The 16,836-nt window shown below is 40.8% G+C and overlaps 1 protein-coding gene across 2 annotated transcripts in view; it reads left to right on the forward strand.

Moving 5' to 3' along the window:
- The window catches only part of FBLN1 (fibulin 1), a 75,320-nt gene that overhangs the window by 45,815 nt on the left and 12,669 nt on the right, over nt 1–16,836 (forward strand). Inside the window, exons 4-15 of one of the 2 annotated variants that reach the window (XM_077266633.1) lie at nt 160–307; nt 383–445; nt 948–1,049; nt 7,620–7,757; nt 7,952–8,089; nt 9,481–9,624; nt 10,055–10,183; nt 10,531–10,656; nt 10,795–10,914; nt 11,583–11,714; nt 11,820–11,943; nt 14,519–14,971. In XM_077266633.1, the coding sequence (XP_077122748.1) occupies nt 160–307; nt 383–445; nt 948–1,049; nt 7,620–7,757; nt 7,952–8,089; nt 9,481–9,624; nt 10,055–10,183; nt 10,531–10,656; nt 10,795–10,914; nt 11,583–11,714; nt 11,820–11,943; nt 14,519–14,870 (1,716 nt within the window). In that variant the 3' untranslated portion in view covers nt 14,871–14,971. Of the gene's footprint in view, nt 1–159; nt 308–382; nt 446–947; nt 1,050–7,619; nt 7,758–7,951; nt 8,090–9,480; nt 9,625–10,054; nt 10,184–10,530; nt 10,657–10,794; nt 10,915–11,582; nt 11,715–11,819; nt 11,944–14,518; nt 14,972–16,836 lie in introns of those variants that run through there. The other variant, XM_077266632.1, reaches the window with a different exon arrangement.

A 16,836-nucleotide genomic window follows, 5' to 3' on the forward strand; every position in this document is an offset into this window, starting at 1 on the left:
ACAGCAGGTAAAGGAAAAGGTTCATATTTGGGACTGTCTCATACCACAGACCTGTAGCATATTTATAAAAGCCGTTTTTTTCCTTCGTGGCTAATAATAAGGCACATACTATATAAGCATTAATGGATTCTTCTTGATTCTGTATTATTTCCATTACAGAGATGCTGCAAATGCTGCCTGCTGGGTAAAGAGGCCCAGGCACGGGGAGAATCCTGCGAGCAGATGTTCCTGGGCTACCAGTGCAGCCTGGTGTTCAGAGCCTGCTGTGTAAAACAGGAGGGCAACGATGCCCCCAACCAGGACGAAGGTGCAATAATCTACAGAACATGCAAAAAAAAAACGTAACTAGATGTAACTACAATACATATTTTTATTCCCAAAGCCAACAAACCTTTAGGTTCCAACACGGATAATGAAGACCCCTCCTTGAATGACAGATGCAGAGGTGAGAAATTTTAAAGGGACATTTTCATTTTTAAGAAATGGGTATTTTCGGATAGAGCTTGTAAAGACAAGCAATTTTGCAATTTACTGCTTGTTTAAATTTTCAGCCGTTCTTGAGATATTAACACTTTTGTTTTGTTTACAACTCGTTGCCTTGGAGACCGACCACCGCTTCTAAACAGCAGAACATGAGCAGAGCTTACAAGCTTTTGACTATTGAACTTTTAAGCCTTGTTTTGAAGCTGCCCAGGATCCCTGGAGCGCGCTGTTACTCCCTAGCTTCAGCACGGTGCTTAGAAGCTAGACAGCAGCGGTGGTCGGTCTCTTAGGCAACGAGCTATACACAACAGAAAAGTGTTAATATCTCAAGAACGGCTGCAAATTTTAACAAGCAATAAATGGCAAAAGTGCTTGATTTTACAAGCTCTATCCAAAAATATACTCATGTATGAAAATGGAAATACCCCTTTAATTTTGTAATCTTGATGCTTTTCTACCTGTAGGTGGCGGACGGTGTACCCAGCAGTGCAGAGATACCGGAAGCAGTGTGATCTGTTCCTGTTACGCCGGTTACCAGCTCCAACCTGATGGAGTCACCTGCAATGGTATCAGTTTTATGGATGTGTGTTGGTATAAACCAAACCAACTGCAGGGATGTACTACAACTCCCAGCACCGCAGTGCTGTGCATGTCTATAGAGCTCCCGTCACCTTTTTTTTAAATTACTCTTTCATTTACCCTTGTAATATAAAACCTTCCAACCGCTCGGGCTGATTCCAGTTGCTCCGGTATTTAACCTGGGGTCAGCGAAGAGGGTGGGGGGTTCTGAAGACATATTGGACGGGGTCCAGGTATCTTCATTTCCCGGAGGCGCTATTTACATATTTTTTTACATCTGCTTTTCTCATTGCTTCCATTGTGTGGTCCTAGAAGATTAACCTCCTCATTACTTTATCTTGGTAAATAATACTCTCATATATCTACAAAACCTAGTACAACCATACACTGCCCAGATAATACACCCGTATGTATGTTATACGCTATTGAAATTCAGTGGCAAAATAATGCCACCATATAATCCCTAAATAATACTTTCATACATCTGCAAAACCTAATACAACCATATAGTGCCCAGATAATACACCCGTATGTATGCTGTACGCTATTGAAATTCAGTGCCCAAATAATACCACCATATAATCCCTAAGTAATACTTTCCTACTGAATCCAATGTCTAATACTACTATATAACTCTTATGCAATATTGCCATACATTGCCCATTTAGTGCCTAAATGAAACTACCAAACAGTTTCTAAATTTCATGTAGTAGCCAATATCTAATATTACTGTATAATGCTCAAATAATACTGTTATAATATCCCCACATGACATTAACCTTAATGCTCAAATATTACCACCATACAATCCCTAAAAAATGCTTTTCTGCAGGATCCAACACTAGTGATGTCATCAAATGATCACAGAATAATAACGAATATTTCCTACACAATACTGCCATTCAGTACCCAAACTATAGTACCGTACAGTCCCTAAGCTATACTTCTCTACACTATTCAATATATAATACTACTATATAATGCTCAGGCAATACAGTCATATATTTCCCCGCACAATACAGCCATTCATTACCCAAACTATAGTACCGTACAGTCCCTAAACTATACCTCTCTAAGATATAAATATCTAATACTACTATATAATGCTCACGTAATACCGCCATATATTTCCCACACAATACTGCTATTCAGTACCCAAACTATAGTACTGTACAGTCCCTAAGCTATGGTACAAAACTCAACACACTTGCAGTCACAAATTCCCATAAAAATACAACTTTATTAATACACAAATTAACACATAAAACTGTAGAACAGGTTAGTGGACAACAGGGAGAAATAAGATACGCACTAAATGGCGGTCCATATGCCCACAGGCTCAAAGCTAACTAGCTGCAGCGACATTAGTGCGGTAAGATCAATCCAATACAATAAATATGGGGCCCATGATAAATAATATGCAGAGTCAGTGCCCCCAGACACCGCATCATAGTACCATAGTAATAAAGAACCAGTATATATAGTGTATATAACTACCTGATGCTGTCACAGCTAGACGCCAAGAGCGCACCCGACGCGCGTTTCGGAGCTCACAGCTCCTTCCTCAGGGGGCGTGGAAGATGTACATAATGTCGTTCTTATATATAAACAGAACCGGAAATGTCCGGTATATTCGCCATACGGCGCACCGCCCATCGCAGACGCCGTTGCGTGCAGCGCCCACATAACCAGCCCGGAGGAGACACGTGGGGCCCCACGTGATCACTCACCGCATAGCCATGGGAACGCTGAGCCGCAACATACACCGCAATGCGCATGCGCGAGGGGACCGCGGCCATATTGGAATTGGGAATAGATTCAACTACGGCCGCAGATAGGGGAAAAAAAAACAGGAAAAGAAAAAGGAAAACAACGCATACCGCAGAGAGAGGAGGACAGGTGATGGAAATAGCAGCATGGCAAGGTACAAAATACAGATACAAAACGTAAAAACTACATTAAATCAATAACAGCAGTCCATAATTGTGTATGGCCACAAATCAGTCCAAAAGAGATTGGAGATTTTCATAGTAAACTCCATGTTGAAAGACGAAGCACACAGGTACATCAGTAATGCCAAACCCGACCTCCATCGTGCGGACACATCCTCCAAGCATAGTAATATCTACATATGAACAAAGATAAAAAACATTAAAAACAAGAACCAGCAAATAAAATGAGCATCAAAGGGATGCACAGGGAAATCCATCACAGATAGGGAGCAAAAGAGATATTCTCATTAAGCCCATTAGGACTGATGGTCTGGAGAGTCCAGATCCATCTAGTCTCTATTTGGGCTAAACGTTTACTGAGATTACCCCCCCTAATATTGATATTTAGGAGATCAATACCCCGGACCTTAAGTCCGGAGGCATTGCACTGGTGGAATTCCCTAAAATGCCGTGGTAATGTCTTGAGGGTGGATGAGTCCGTGCAGGTGGCAGCTGCCTGGATCCCCAGTACGTGTTCTCTAATCCGTACCTTGAGCTGACGTGTCGTCAGCCCAATGTAAATAAGTCCACATGGACACGTAGCGTAATAGATTACGTACCTAGAGACACACGATATATTCTGTTTAATATTGTATATCTTAGTACCCCCGGAATCCACAAACGAGGTACATTTCTCGACACTGGGGCAAGCCACACACCTACCGCACGGAACACACACACCCCCTGGCCGCATCGAGTCCAAAAATGTGGGAACCGATTTACTAACATAATGGCTTTGTGTTAGACAGTCACGGAGATTTTTTGCACGTCGGAATGAAATTGCGGGGCCATCTGGCAAAAATTTACTAAGCGCCATGCGTATCTTCTCGTGTTGGGGATTATATGATGTCACAAACCTAACCATGCCGCTACTTTTGGATTGTCTATATGTACGATTATATAGAAGGTTGTTACGAATAGAGTGTTTAGCACGATGATATGTGTGCTTAACACTACGGCGGCTATACCCCCTAGCGAGAAAGCGTAATTTCAGTTCCTCCGCCCTCGCCTCAAAATCCGCATCAGTAGAGCAGATCCGACGAAGACGGAGAAACTGACCCACAGGAACAGCTCTAATCATATGATGCGGGTGGCAGGAAGTAGCATGCAGCAGAGTGTTGGTAGCTGTCTGTTTCCTAAAAATATCAGTCTGTAAAAGACCAAATTCATCCTTATGGATGGTGACATCAAGAAAATCTATCCTCTCACCATCCCACACTGGGGTAAGACGTATATTTTGATCATTGTTATTCAAAGATGATACAAACTGGGCAAGGTCGACGGCCGTGCCCTGCCAGACGAAGAAGATGTCATCAATGTAGCGTGTCCACAAAAGGACACGCTCCATTGATCCCTGTTCGTCTGACAGGAAGAGATCCCTCTCCCACAGCCCCAGGAACAGGTTGGCATAGGAAGGTGCAAAGGCCGCTCCCATGGCTGTACCCTGGAGCTGTAGGTAGAAGGTGCCTTTGAATATGAAAAAATTGTTGTCCACTAACCTGTTCTACAGTTTTATGTGTTAATTTGTGTATTAATTAAGTTGTATTTTTATGGGAATTTGTGACTGCAAGTGTGTTGAGTTTTGTACCATATGGTCGGCAGTTGTTTCCTGATTACGGTCTGGATATACATGCATTGAGGTACCTCTAAGGATTGCTTCCATTTGTATTATTGTATATGGGTATCTCTGCATGACTATGTATTTAACAATTTTTGTTTAGTCCCTAAGCTATGCCTCTCTATGATATAAATAATACTTTATAATGCTCACGTAATACCACCTTATATTTCCCACACAATACTGCCATTCAGTACCCAAACTATAGTACCGTACAGTCCCTAAGCTATGCCTCTCTATGATATAAATATCTAATACTATATAATGCTCACGTAATACCGCCTTATATTTCCCACACAATACTGCCATTCAGTACCCAAACTATAGTACCGTACAGTCCCTAAGCTATGCCTCTCTATGATATAAATATCTAATACTATATAATGCTCACGTAATACCGCCTTATATTTCCCACACAATACTGCCATTCAGTACCCAAACTATAGTACCGTACAGTCCCTAAGCTATGCCTCTCTATGATATAAATATCTAATACTATATAATGCTCACGTAATACCGCCTTATATTTCCCACACAATACTGCCATTCAGTACCCAAACTATAGTACCGTACAGTCCCTAAGCTATGCTTCTCTATAATATCCAATATCTAATACTACTATATAATGGTCACGTAATACCGCCTTATATTTTCCCCCACAACACTACCAAATAATACCACCATATAATATTAAAATAATACTTTCCTGCAGTATTCAATATCTAATACTACACTAAATGGCCACATAACTGTGCCGTTTATTTCTCATCCAAATAATACCACCAAACAATACTCATATAATACCCCCTTATAATATCCAAGATCTAATGCTAATAGATAGTGCTCATATAATGCTACCATATATTTTGAACACAATACTGCCTTTAGGTGACCAAATCACTAAATTTTATTTCCTAATACTCTACCATAAAATAAGTACATAATACCGCCATCTATTTCTCACATAATACTGCCATCCAGTGCCAAATAATTCCACCTTACAACCTAAAATATATATTTCTACAGTATACAACATCTATCACTAAGGCTATAAAATGCTCAGAGAATAATACCAAATATTTGCCACACAATACCGCCATTCACTGTCTAAATAATACCACCATACAGCCAACAATAAAACTTCCTTTCAGTGTCTGATATGAAATACTACCATATGGTGTCCACATAATATTAGCAAATGTTTCCACACATTACTGGTATTCAGTGCCCAAATAATACCGCCATACAATCCCTAAGTACTTTTGATAGAATTCTACGTGTAATACTACTATATAATGCTGCCATAATGTTACCATATATTTCCTACACAATATTGATATTCAGTACCTAAACAATACTGCCAAACAATCCCTAAATAATCCTTCTCTGCAGTAATCATTATCTAATACTACACTAAAATAGCCACATAATAGTGCCACATATTTCTTGTACAATACTGCTATTTAGTGTCCAAATAATGCCGCCATACAATGCTGAAATATTTCCCATTATTCAGTAGTGAGAACTATTATATAATGCTCTCCTAATACTACCGTGTATTTCCCACACAATACCGCCATTCAGTGCCCAAATAATTCTACTATACAGCCCCAAAATAAAACTTCTCCACAACGTTCAATATAAAAATACTACCATATATAGTGTCCATATGATATTACCAAATATTTCACACACGATTCTGACATTCAGTGCCCAAATAATACCGCCATATAATGTTTGCATATTACTTCTCTATAGTATATATTATCTAATACTACATTAAAATGGCCACATAATAGTGCCATATATATTTTATACAATACTGCTAATCAGTGCCCATTAAATACCACCATAAAATACATAAATATTATATTAGAGTATATTACAGTATTATATTACAGTATCCAATGCAAAAAAAGGACCATTTAGTGCCCACTTATCACTGCATTATATTTCCCATATGCTACTTCCATTCAATGCCCAAATAAAACTGCCCTGCAGTGATCAAATAATACTGCCAAATAATGCCTATATAATATTTCTCTGTATTAGCCATTATCTAATACTACACTAAAATGGCCACATAATAGTACCATACATATTTTTATACAATACTGCTAATCAGTTCCTCTATAATACCGCCAAACAATACATAAATATTATATCACAGTATTTTACAGTATTATCTTACAGTATCATATACATAAAAGGGCCATATAGTGCCCACGTAACACTGCATTATATTTCCCATACGCAACTGCCATTCAGTGACCAAATAAAACTGCCCTTTAATGATTAAATAATACCGCCATACAATGCCTATATAATATTTCTACATAGTATCCATTATCTAATACTACATTCAAATGGCCACGTAATAGCACCATATATATTTTTATACAATACTGCTAATCAGTGCCCATATAATACCGCCATACAATACATAAATAATATATTACAGTATCCCATATAAAAACGGACCATATAGTGCTCACATAACAGTGCGTTATACTTCATATACAATACTGCCATCCAATGCCAAAATAAAACTGCCCTTCAATAAATAATACCGCCATACAATGCCTATATAATATTTCTACATAGTATCCATTATCTAATACTACATTCAAATGGCCACATAATAGCGCCATATTTTTTTATACATTACTGCTAATCAGTGCCCATATAATACCGCCATACAATACATAAATATTATATTACAGTATCCCATATAAAAACATATAGTGCTCACATAACAGTGCATTATATTTCATAATACTGCCATCCAATGCCAAAATAAAACTGCCCTTCAATAAATAATACCGCCATAGGATGCCTAAATAGATAATGAGTAAATAGTCCCTGGTGGTCTAGGGTAGAGAAAGTGTGCATGCCCTTGGGCACCCACCCCATTCCCTTCTTCACTCCTATATCATTTCTTTACACAGATATAAATGAATGCATCGAGCAAACGCACAACTGTAAGGTCGGGCAGAGATGCATCAACCTACACGGATCGTTCCGCTGTCAGAGAGAGGCGAACTGCGGCACCGGCTACGAGCTCACCGATGATAACAACTGTATAGGTATATGGGGAGAGGGAGGTCGGTCCAACATTTAGACTGTCATCCATAGTAAAGCCTTTAGCACACTGCCCCCTGGTGGCAAGAGCCATTATCTCTATTCCACAGTGCATTGGCGCCCCTTAGTGGCTGTGGACTGGAACTGACCCTTACAACAAAAAAAAATCCCAAAAGTTGTATTATTTTGTGATTTGCAGATATCGATGAGTGTACCACCGGGATCCACAATTGTCTCCCAACCTTCAATTGCCAGAATACGCCCGGATCTTTTCGCTGTCGCCCTAAAGTGCAGTGCAGCACTGGGTTTATTCAAGATGCACTGGGCAATTGCATTGGTAAGATCACACAGCGCTTTTTGGGTTACTGGGCATTTGTTGGCCGTCAACTACTACTCCTGCATGGTGACGTGCCACTGATTGACCCACCGAAATCACATGACCTCAAAAGTCCTGAATGAATCAAAAGGGGTGGGTGAACTGGCTACCTAGAAACCTCCATATCCCCCCTACTGTGATGCCACCTGCTGACTCCACAAAGCTCACCAGATACCATGCCCAAAGCTTGACTTGGTTTCCCTTTCTTGCTAAGTGGCAAGGGAAATGCGTGGTGTCCTCCTCAGCAGCAAAACAGTGCTTGGTCACCTACAGCAAAGAAGTGGGGGGAGGCTCCTGCTGCAGCTAGTTGCCTTACTCATCGCCTGTCAGTGGGACTAATAACTAGCCCATTCTTAGATCTCCTACAGCAAAGTCAGGGAAGGCATCTGCTGGAACTAGTTGCTTTCTCGCCGCCTGTAATCGAGACTATAAACAGACCATTCTTAGAAAACCTACAGCAAAGAAGTGGGGGGAGGCTTCTGCTGCAACTAGTTGCCTTACTCATCACCTGTCAGTGGGACTATAGCTAGCCCATTCTTAGATCTCCTACAGCAAAGTCAGGGAAGGCATCTGCTGGAACTAGTTGCTTTCTCACCGCCTGTAATCGAGACTATAAACAGACCATTCTTAGGAAACCTACAGCAAAGAAGTGGGGGGAGGCTCCTGCTGCAGCTAGTTGCCTTACTCACCTTCTGTAAATTGGACTATAACCAGCCCATTCAGGAGCAAAGAAATGGGGAGAGGCTCCTGCTACAGCTTGTTTCCTTACACACCACCTGTAAGTGGGAATATAACTGGCCCATTCTTAGGTCTCTAACAGCGAAGAAGTGGGGGGAGGCTCCTGCTGCAGCTAGCTGCCTTACTCACCTTCTGTAAGTGGGACTATAACTAGCCCATTCTTAGGTCTCTTACAGCAAAGAATTGGGGGCAGGCTTCTGCTGCAGCTAGGTCCCTTACTCACCTTCTGTAAGTGGGACTATAACTAGCCCATTCTTAGGTCTCTTACAGCAAAGAATTGGGGGGAGGTTCCTGCTGCAGCTAGCTGCCTTTCTCACCTTTTCAAATTAGGACTATAACCGGCACATTCTTATATCTCCTACAACAAAAAAGTGGGGGGAGGCTCCTGGTGCAGCTAGTTGCCTTACTCACCTTCTGTAAGTGGAACTATAACCGGCTCATTATTAGGTCTCCTGCAGCAAAAAAGTGGGGGGGAGGTTCCTGCTGCAGTACTTGCCTATAACTTTTGACTATAACCGACCCACTTGTAAGATTATTGAGGAATCCCAGCGGTCAGACCTCTATGGTGGAAAAGCCCCTTTAACCCTCTATTGCTCTGTGTTTTTTCTCTCCAGATATTAATGAGTGTGTCAGCAACAGTGCGCCATGTCCCCCGGGTCAGACCTGCATCAACACCGAAGGCTCCTACACTTGTCAGCGGCACGTGGTCAACTGTGGACGAGGATATCACCTAAATGCCGATGGAACAAAATGTGAAGGTGGGTGGCGCCATTTTTTTGCTTGCATGCAAGCAGTGGCCATATGGGGGGGGTCACAAAATCTCCTTTGTGCAGTGAGCATGTGCGTCTGTCTATAGGTTTGATGTTCGCACATGCTCACTACTGCTGCAGTCACAAGGAGACTTTGATCCTCTCGTTCTCGGGATTGGTGGTGGTCTCAGCAGCCGGGACCCCAGAAATCATACATTTGACATCCATCCTGTCTTGACCCAGAATCCGTATCTACAGTATTTACCTTACGGAGGATTGTCCAGACTGGGTACAATTGCGCCAAACACTCAGCTGTGAGAACTATTAACCCCTAGGTGTAAAGAAGAATGGTTCCATTCACTGACAGCCAGCAAAGATCTTGGCAATGCTGCACCCAAATGAATTTTATTAATGCAGAATTCCCTGGGGTTTATTTTAGATATAAATGAGTGCTCCAGCATCCAGAACCCCTGTGGTGAGGGGCACACTTGTCTAAATGTGCCCGGATCGTACCGATGCGAATGCCGAGCTGGATATCACTTCGACACCCTGAGCAGATCGTGTGTTGGTGAGTGTCGCATAATCCACCAGGACTAGAGGAAAAAATATATCTATATGTATATACTAGAAGAGAGGGAGGAGGGGGATGCAGCTGCAGCCTCTCAGCTTCTGACTGTGAGATTTATGCTGTGAGAGGGAAGAGGGAGATGCAGATTCAGCCTCTCAGCTTCTGACTGTGAGATTTATGCTGTGAGAGGGAAGAGGGAGATGCAGCTGCAGCCTCTCAGCTTCTGACTGTGAGATTTATGCTGTGAGAGGAAGAGGGAGATGCAGCTGCATTCTTTCAGCTTCTGACTGTGGGAGGTGCATGCAGTATAACACTGTTCTGTGAATTAATTTTCCTTTCAATTCCAGATATTAACGAGTGCAGAGGATACTCAGGTCGCATCTGCGCCCACAAGTGCGAAAACACCGACGGCTCCTTCTACTGCAGTTGTTCCACCGGCTTCAAGTTAGCCTTGGACGGTCGAAATTGTGAAGGTGAGTGCTGAAGGAAGGTGCTCAGCTTTCAGCTACAGGTGACTGATGGCAGAGAAGTGGGGGGAGGCTCCTGCTGCAGTCACTTGTCCTACAGCCAGAGACAAGTCTGTTAAGTTTTTTTTCTTGTTTATTCTTTAGATGTGGATGAATGTGGCAGCAATCCCTGCAGCCAGGAGTGCGCCAACGTCTATGGCTCCTATCAGTGCTACTGCCGCCGGGGCTATCAGCTGAGCGACGTGGACGGAATCACATGTGAAGGTAAATGAATAGTTCCTGATGGCTCCTGTAGATGAAAAGCTGAGGACCTAATACAAGTCTGTGCAGCACAGGGAGGCAGTCTATTGTACAGCAGAAAACTATTGTTTATTACAGTGGCATTAGACTGTTAATGAAAGATGTACAGAGAACATACAATGTATTCATCATCCATCTATAAATCTCATCTCTGTCATCTATCTATTATCTATCTATCTATTTATCTATCTATTATCTATCTATGTATTATCTATCTATCTATCATCTATCTATCTATTATTTATCTATTATCTATCTATGTATTATCTATCTATCTATCTATCTATCATCTATTATCTATCTATTATCTATTATCTATCTATCTATCTATCTATTATCTACCTATTATCTATCTATCTATTGTCTATCTATCATCTATCTATCTATCTATCTACCTATTATCTATCTATCTATTGTCTATCTATCATCTATCTATCTATCTATCTATCTATCTATCTATCTATTATCTATCTGTCTATTATCTATCTATTATCTATCTATCTATCTATCTATCTATCTATCTATCTGTCTATTATCTATCTATCTATCTATCTATCTATCTATCTATCTATCTATCTATCTATCTATCTATTATCTACCTGTCCTGATTATTACTATTATCCCCTGTACAGATATTGATGAGTGCGCTCTCCCCACCGGTGGACACATATGTTCCTACCGTTGCAACAATGTCCCCGGCAGCTTCCGCTGCACCTGCCCCGCCACCGGATACACACTGGCCCCTAATGGCCGAAACTGTCAAGGTAAGTCCAAGGGCAATAAACCTCTATATTCAGCACAGTATATACTCTGTGTACATTTCTGGGCAGTGTATACTGCTCCTACTTGTGATCTCTTCTCTTCCCCAGATGTGGATGAGTGTGTGACCGGGACACATAACTGCTCCGGTTCTGAGACTTGCTTCAATGTCCAGGGAGGATACAAGTGCCTGCTGTTCGAATGTCCCAAGAATTACCGCAAAGCGATAGAGACGTAAGTAAAATCCATCCTATCCGGCGGATTTTAGCTGATTCATAGGATCGTAAAAGACACATGTGATTGATGTTGTTGTACGGAAACTCACATGAAAGGCGATGGATGCTGGCAGAGAAGGGCCAAGTCAAAGTATTTTTCTAACTCATTACTTCTTTTTGGAGAGCATGTGCAACCAATCAAATCATAAGAAACAGCAGCGGGAGAAGAGTGTGTTGGTTTTGTATGGGGCAGTGACCTGTCCACTTATTTGGTTATCTTAGTGATAAATGTGCTAAATGTGAACAGGGACGGTGTTACTGGGTGAGAATGGTGGGGGGAAAGCAGCACAGAGCATTTCAGGAAATTAGTGAGTTAATCTTGTGGGAGGCAGCAGCACAGAGTATTTCAGGAGAGAATTATGCTGATAGGAGGCAGTGATCTGTCCGTTCCTATAGATACGATATGTAACTGGACTATATAGATGGTGATGGCATGTGACATAGCTAACCACCGGCCCATCTGTTTTATACTGACTGATTAAACCTTGGGAAAAAAACATGAAAAATTCAAATTTTTCACATTTTCACAATCGCCTGCTGACTGCCGGGAGCAGCAGATCTGACCCCACAATGTTACCTTATTGGGGTTTGCTGGTATCTGTTGTCCAAATGCCCATTCCTATTCCCCTGGTTCTTCAATTTTTGTGTTAAAGAGGCCTCACTTGCGTATATACAGTATATTCTATAGGTGCTTCTCTTCCATTTCTCCAGGCTAAGTGCCACGCCAAGCCATCTCTCAGGAATATTTTTTAACACCTAACTCAACTGGAAAATCTAAAAAAAAAAATCAAAAGGAAAATCAAAAAAGATATACATATTTATTATACTGTATATATACCGTATATATCATAATTTTGAATGTAAATCTGAAAAAAAGAAATTAATAATATTAAAACGAAAGGGAAAAAATATTTATATACAACACCTAACTGGCAAATCGGAGAAAGAAAAGAAAAAATATCTGACAATTCTAAAGAAAAATATGCAAATGATAATTAAAAAGAAGTAATATATATTTTTTCTTTGTCTTTTTAATTGCTTTTTTTTCAGATTTACATTATATATATATATATGGCAAATCTGAAAGAGAAAGAGAAAAAATAAATAGACAAGTATATATACATATATAGATATATGGGCGTTTGTGTGTGTGTATATATATATGTGTGTATATATAGAGTATATGTGTGTATGTGTATGTATATATATATATGCGGTATATACAGGTGCTTCTCACAAAATTAGAATATCAAAAAGTTAATTTATTTCAGTTCTTCAATACAAAAAGTGAAGTCAGTATCTCAGTAAATTAGAATACTTTATAACATCAGCTTGAAAAAATGATTTTAAAATCTGAAATGTTGTCCTACTGAAATGTAAGTTCAGTAAATGCACTCAGTACTTGGTCGGGGCTCCTTGTGCATCAATTACTGCATCAATGCGGCGTGGCAAGGAGGCGATCAGCCTGGGGCGCTGCTGAGGGGTTATGGAAGCCCAGGTTGCTTTGATAGCAGCCTTCAGCTCGTCTGCATTGTGGGGTCTGGTGTCCATACATTTCAGATGTTAAAATCTTTTTTCAAGCCGGTGTTATAAAGTATTCTAATTTACCGAGATAATGACTTTTGGGTTTTCGTTGGCTGTAAGCCATAATCATCAACATTAACAGAAATAAACATGTGAAATAGATCACTCTGTTTGTAATGACTCTATAATATATGAGGTTCACATTTTGTATAGAAGAGCTGAAATAAATTAACTTTTTGATGATATTCTGATTTTGTGAGATGCACCTGTATACATATGTGTATATATATATATATATATATATATATATATATATATATATATATATATATATATATATATATATATATAATATTTTTTTATCTTTACCTTTCAATTCTTGTTATAGTTTTTCTTACTTTCATATTTTCCTGTGGAGTTAGGTGTTATATATACAGTATATATATATATATATATATATATATATATATATATATATATATATATATATATATATATATATATATATATATATATATTTTGGGTGATTGTCCCAATTTTTCCAAATATTCAGACACATTTGGGCATGTCCCGGTCTGAAGAGGGGCTGGGATTTTGTCTCCACCCCTCCATAGGTCAGAGGGAATGTGCAGGGCTCGGAATCCTCTTGATTCTTTTCCTGTCTTCTACTCCATTCACATCCAAAGCTTCAGCTTCCGTTTAGCTCATCCGCTACATGCCCTCGAGCCTCGCCACTGCCCTCCGCTGCTTCATTGTCTGTATAGCGCTTAGAAGTTAGTAGCTTTGTGATTGCAGCTCTGGATGTGAGTAGAGAGTTAGAATGTTTTTTGGAGTTTTTTTTTTTTGGGGGGGGGGACATGTGACCTGTAAAATAAGTGTAGAACCAGTATTCCGATGGCTTGAGCTACTTAATTCTAGGCCCCCCGATGGGTGGTCTCTTCTGCTCCGCTGCCCCGCTCGCTTCGCCCGCACTAACCCTTCTCTTCTCTTGTCTCTCACTTTTCTTGCAGCCGCTGCGAGCGCTTGCCTTGTTTTGACAGTGAGTGCCAGAGCCAGCCCCTGAGAATTACCTATCACCACCTCTCCTTCCCCACCAACGTCCCCGTCCCCACCGACATTTTCCGCATGGGCCCCTCTCATGCTCTTCCTGGCGATAACATTCAGCTCTCCATAACCAGCGGAAACGAGAAGGGTTATTTCGTCACCAAAAACGTGAACTCGCACAGCGGCCTTGTGGCCGTCCAGCAGCCAATCACAGAGCCCCAGGACTTCCTCCTAATTATCCAGATGGATCTCATTCGACATGGGACCTTGAACACGTTTATAGCCAAACTGCACGTCTTTGTCACGGCAGAGCTTTGAAGCGTTCCGCGCTCCGCGCCTCGTCCTCATTATTATTTTTTTTTTATTATTATTTTAATTCTTTTTTTTTCTCCAGATTCAATAAAGTTGACTTTGTTGCATGCGGTTGTTGGTCTGGTTTGGAAAAAATGCAAAGATCTTTCCTTAGAACTTTGCTTTTTTTTGTGTGTTGACCCTCTGAATTGTAAAGAGAAAATAAAGTACAGTTCCTCTGTTGAACCTCCTGGAAATGTAAAAAAATTAAAGGATAAAGGGTGTCACTATTCCAATATATATGAGCAGGGCGTTCCCCTGCGAATTATGTACCGTTCCTCTGTTATTCCTCCTGGAAAGGTAAAAAAATATAAAAGTACAGTTCCTGTGTTGAACCTCCTGGAAATGTAAAAAAAAAGTGATAAAGGGGTGTCACTATTCCAATATATATGAGCAGGGCGTTCCCCTTCGAATTATGAATTGTACAGTTCCTCTGTTATTCCTTCTGGAAATATACAGTAGTTTGCATATGTACTATTATCCGCACTGTCCACAGTGTCAGTGTGTTGGGGCGCCACCTTTATTAACAAGAAAAATTGTAGCACCCAACTTTTCAGCTTTTTCCAGGAGGAATAAAAGAGGAATATCAGAGATGGTAATAAAATATTTTATTAGAAATAAAAGGTTTTTTTTACAAAAAAAAAGCTGTTTCAAAGAGGGTCTGTCACTCTGGAGGACCTATATTGTGTAATACCTCATTTCTCCTGTGGGGGCGCTGCTGGGAATTTGAAAACTAGAATTCTGAAGCAATGTGCGCTCTGTGACTCATTCTGATATATATTTTTCCACTTTTTCTCAGATTCAATAAAGTTGACTTTGTTGCATGAGGTTGTTGGTCTGGGATGGGAAAATGCGACATGTCATAATTCCTTCATTTTCATGCACACGGAGGATCTGTCCTCTGTCCTGACATAGCTGTTATGGTGAAGATGTTTAAATCCCCCCTTTAGATCACCCCGGCTCCTCCGAACTGCCTGAATAATCCACTTTTGGGTGGGGTTTACATGAATCTGCGCCCCCCATCATGACACCCAGGTATCCCTGAGCCTCTGGGACAGTTGATAACAATGCGGGTAGGAAAAGTTACGTGACCACCTACATGCATGTCAACTGTCCTGAATTTGCTGGGATTTTCCCAAAATTTCAGAAAGGATCGCTGCTTCCAATAGGTGGCGCTAGAATTCTAGTCCTCGTCCTCTCTGAAAATACAATTTGCATATTTAATTTCCCAGAGGAGCATGCATGGCCTATATGTCTCCTCACTCTGACATGCCAGGTTTGGCATGTCATTCTCCACAAGGAGAAATGTTAGCCCTTAGACTCCAGTCCAGAGGCTCTAACTGCGCCAAATCAGATCTTATTCTTTGCACTGATGAGGGAGCAACACCCCTAAACACGGTGCTGAAAACTGACATTCTGGTTTGGTTTTTATCCCAAGTCATATGGCAAGGCTCGATAAAGGGTCAGTAGTAACTTTTAGGATCACTGCTTCCAATAGGTGGCGCTAGCGTTTTAGTCCTCCTCCTCCTCTCTGAAGAGGCAATTTGCATATTTAATTTCCTAGAGGAGCATTGCATGGCCTATAAGTCTCCTCACTCTGACATGTCAGGCTTGGCATGTCAATCTCCGCAAGGAGAAACGTTAGCCCTTAGATCGAACAAAGAGCCCATAATTCAGGGCCAACCCTGGCCTAAAAGTGGTGGGGTTTGCATAAACTCTGCCCCAAAAATGGGTGGTCCATGGGGTCGGAGCATTCCCAAGAAGGTCGGGGATTTTTTGGTCGACCTTAGTGTCCCTTTTCCTCCAACACTACTGTTGGTATCTATGCACCTATAGAGGAATAATGGCCATTTTGATCATCAACTACATTTCCAAAAAATAGGGATGACATAAATAAGTCATTTTTAGCAATTTGAGGATGTTTCAAGGGTCT

This window comes from Ranitomeya variabilis, chromosome 5 (assembly GCF_051348905.1).
Source record: "Ranitomeya variabilis isolate aRanVar5 chromosome 5, aRanVar5.hap1, whole genome shotgun sequence".
In the NCBI taxonomy this organism is placed as follows: Eukaryota; Metazoa; Chordata; class Amphibia; order Anura; family Dendrobatidae; genus Ranitomeya; species Ranitomeya variabilis.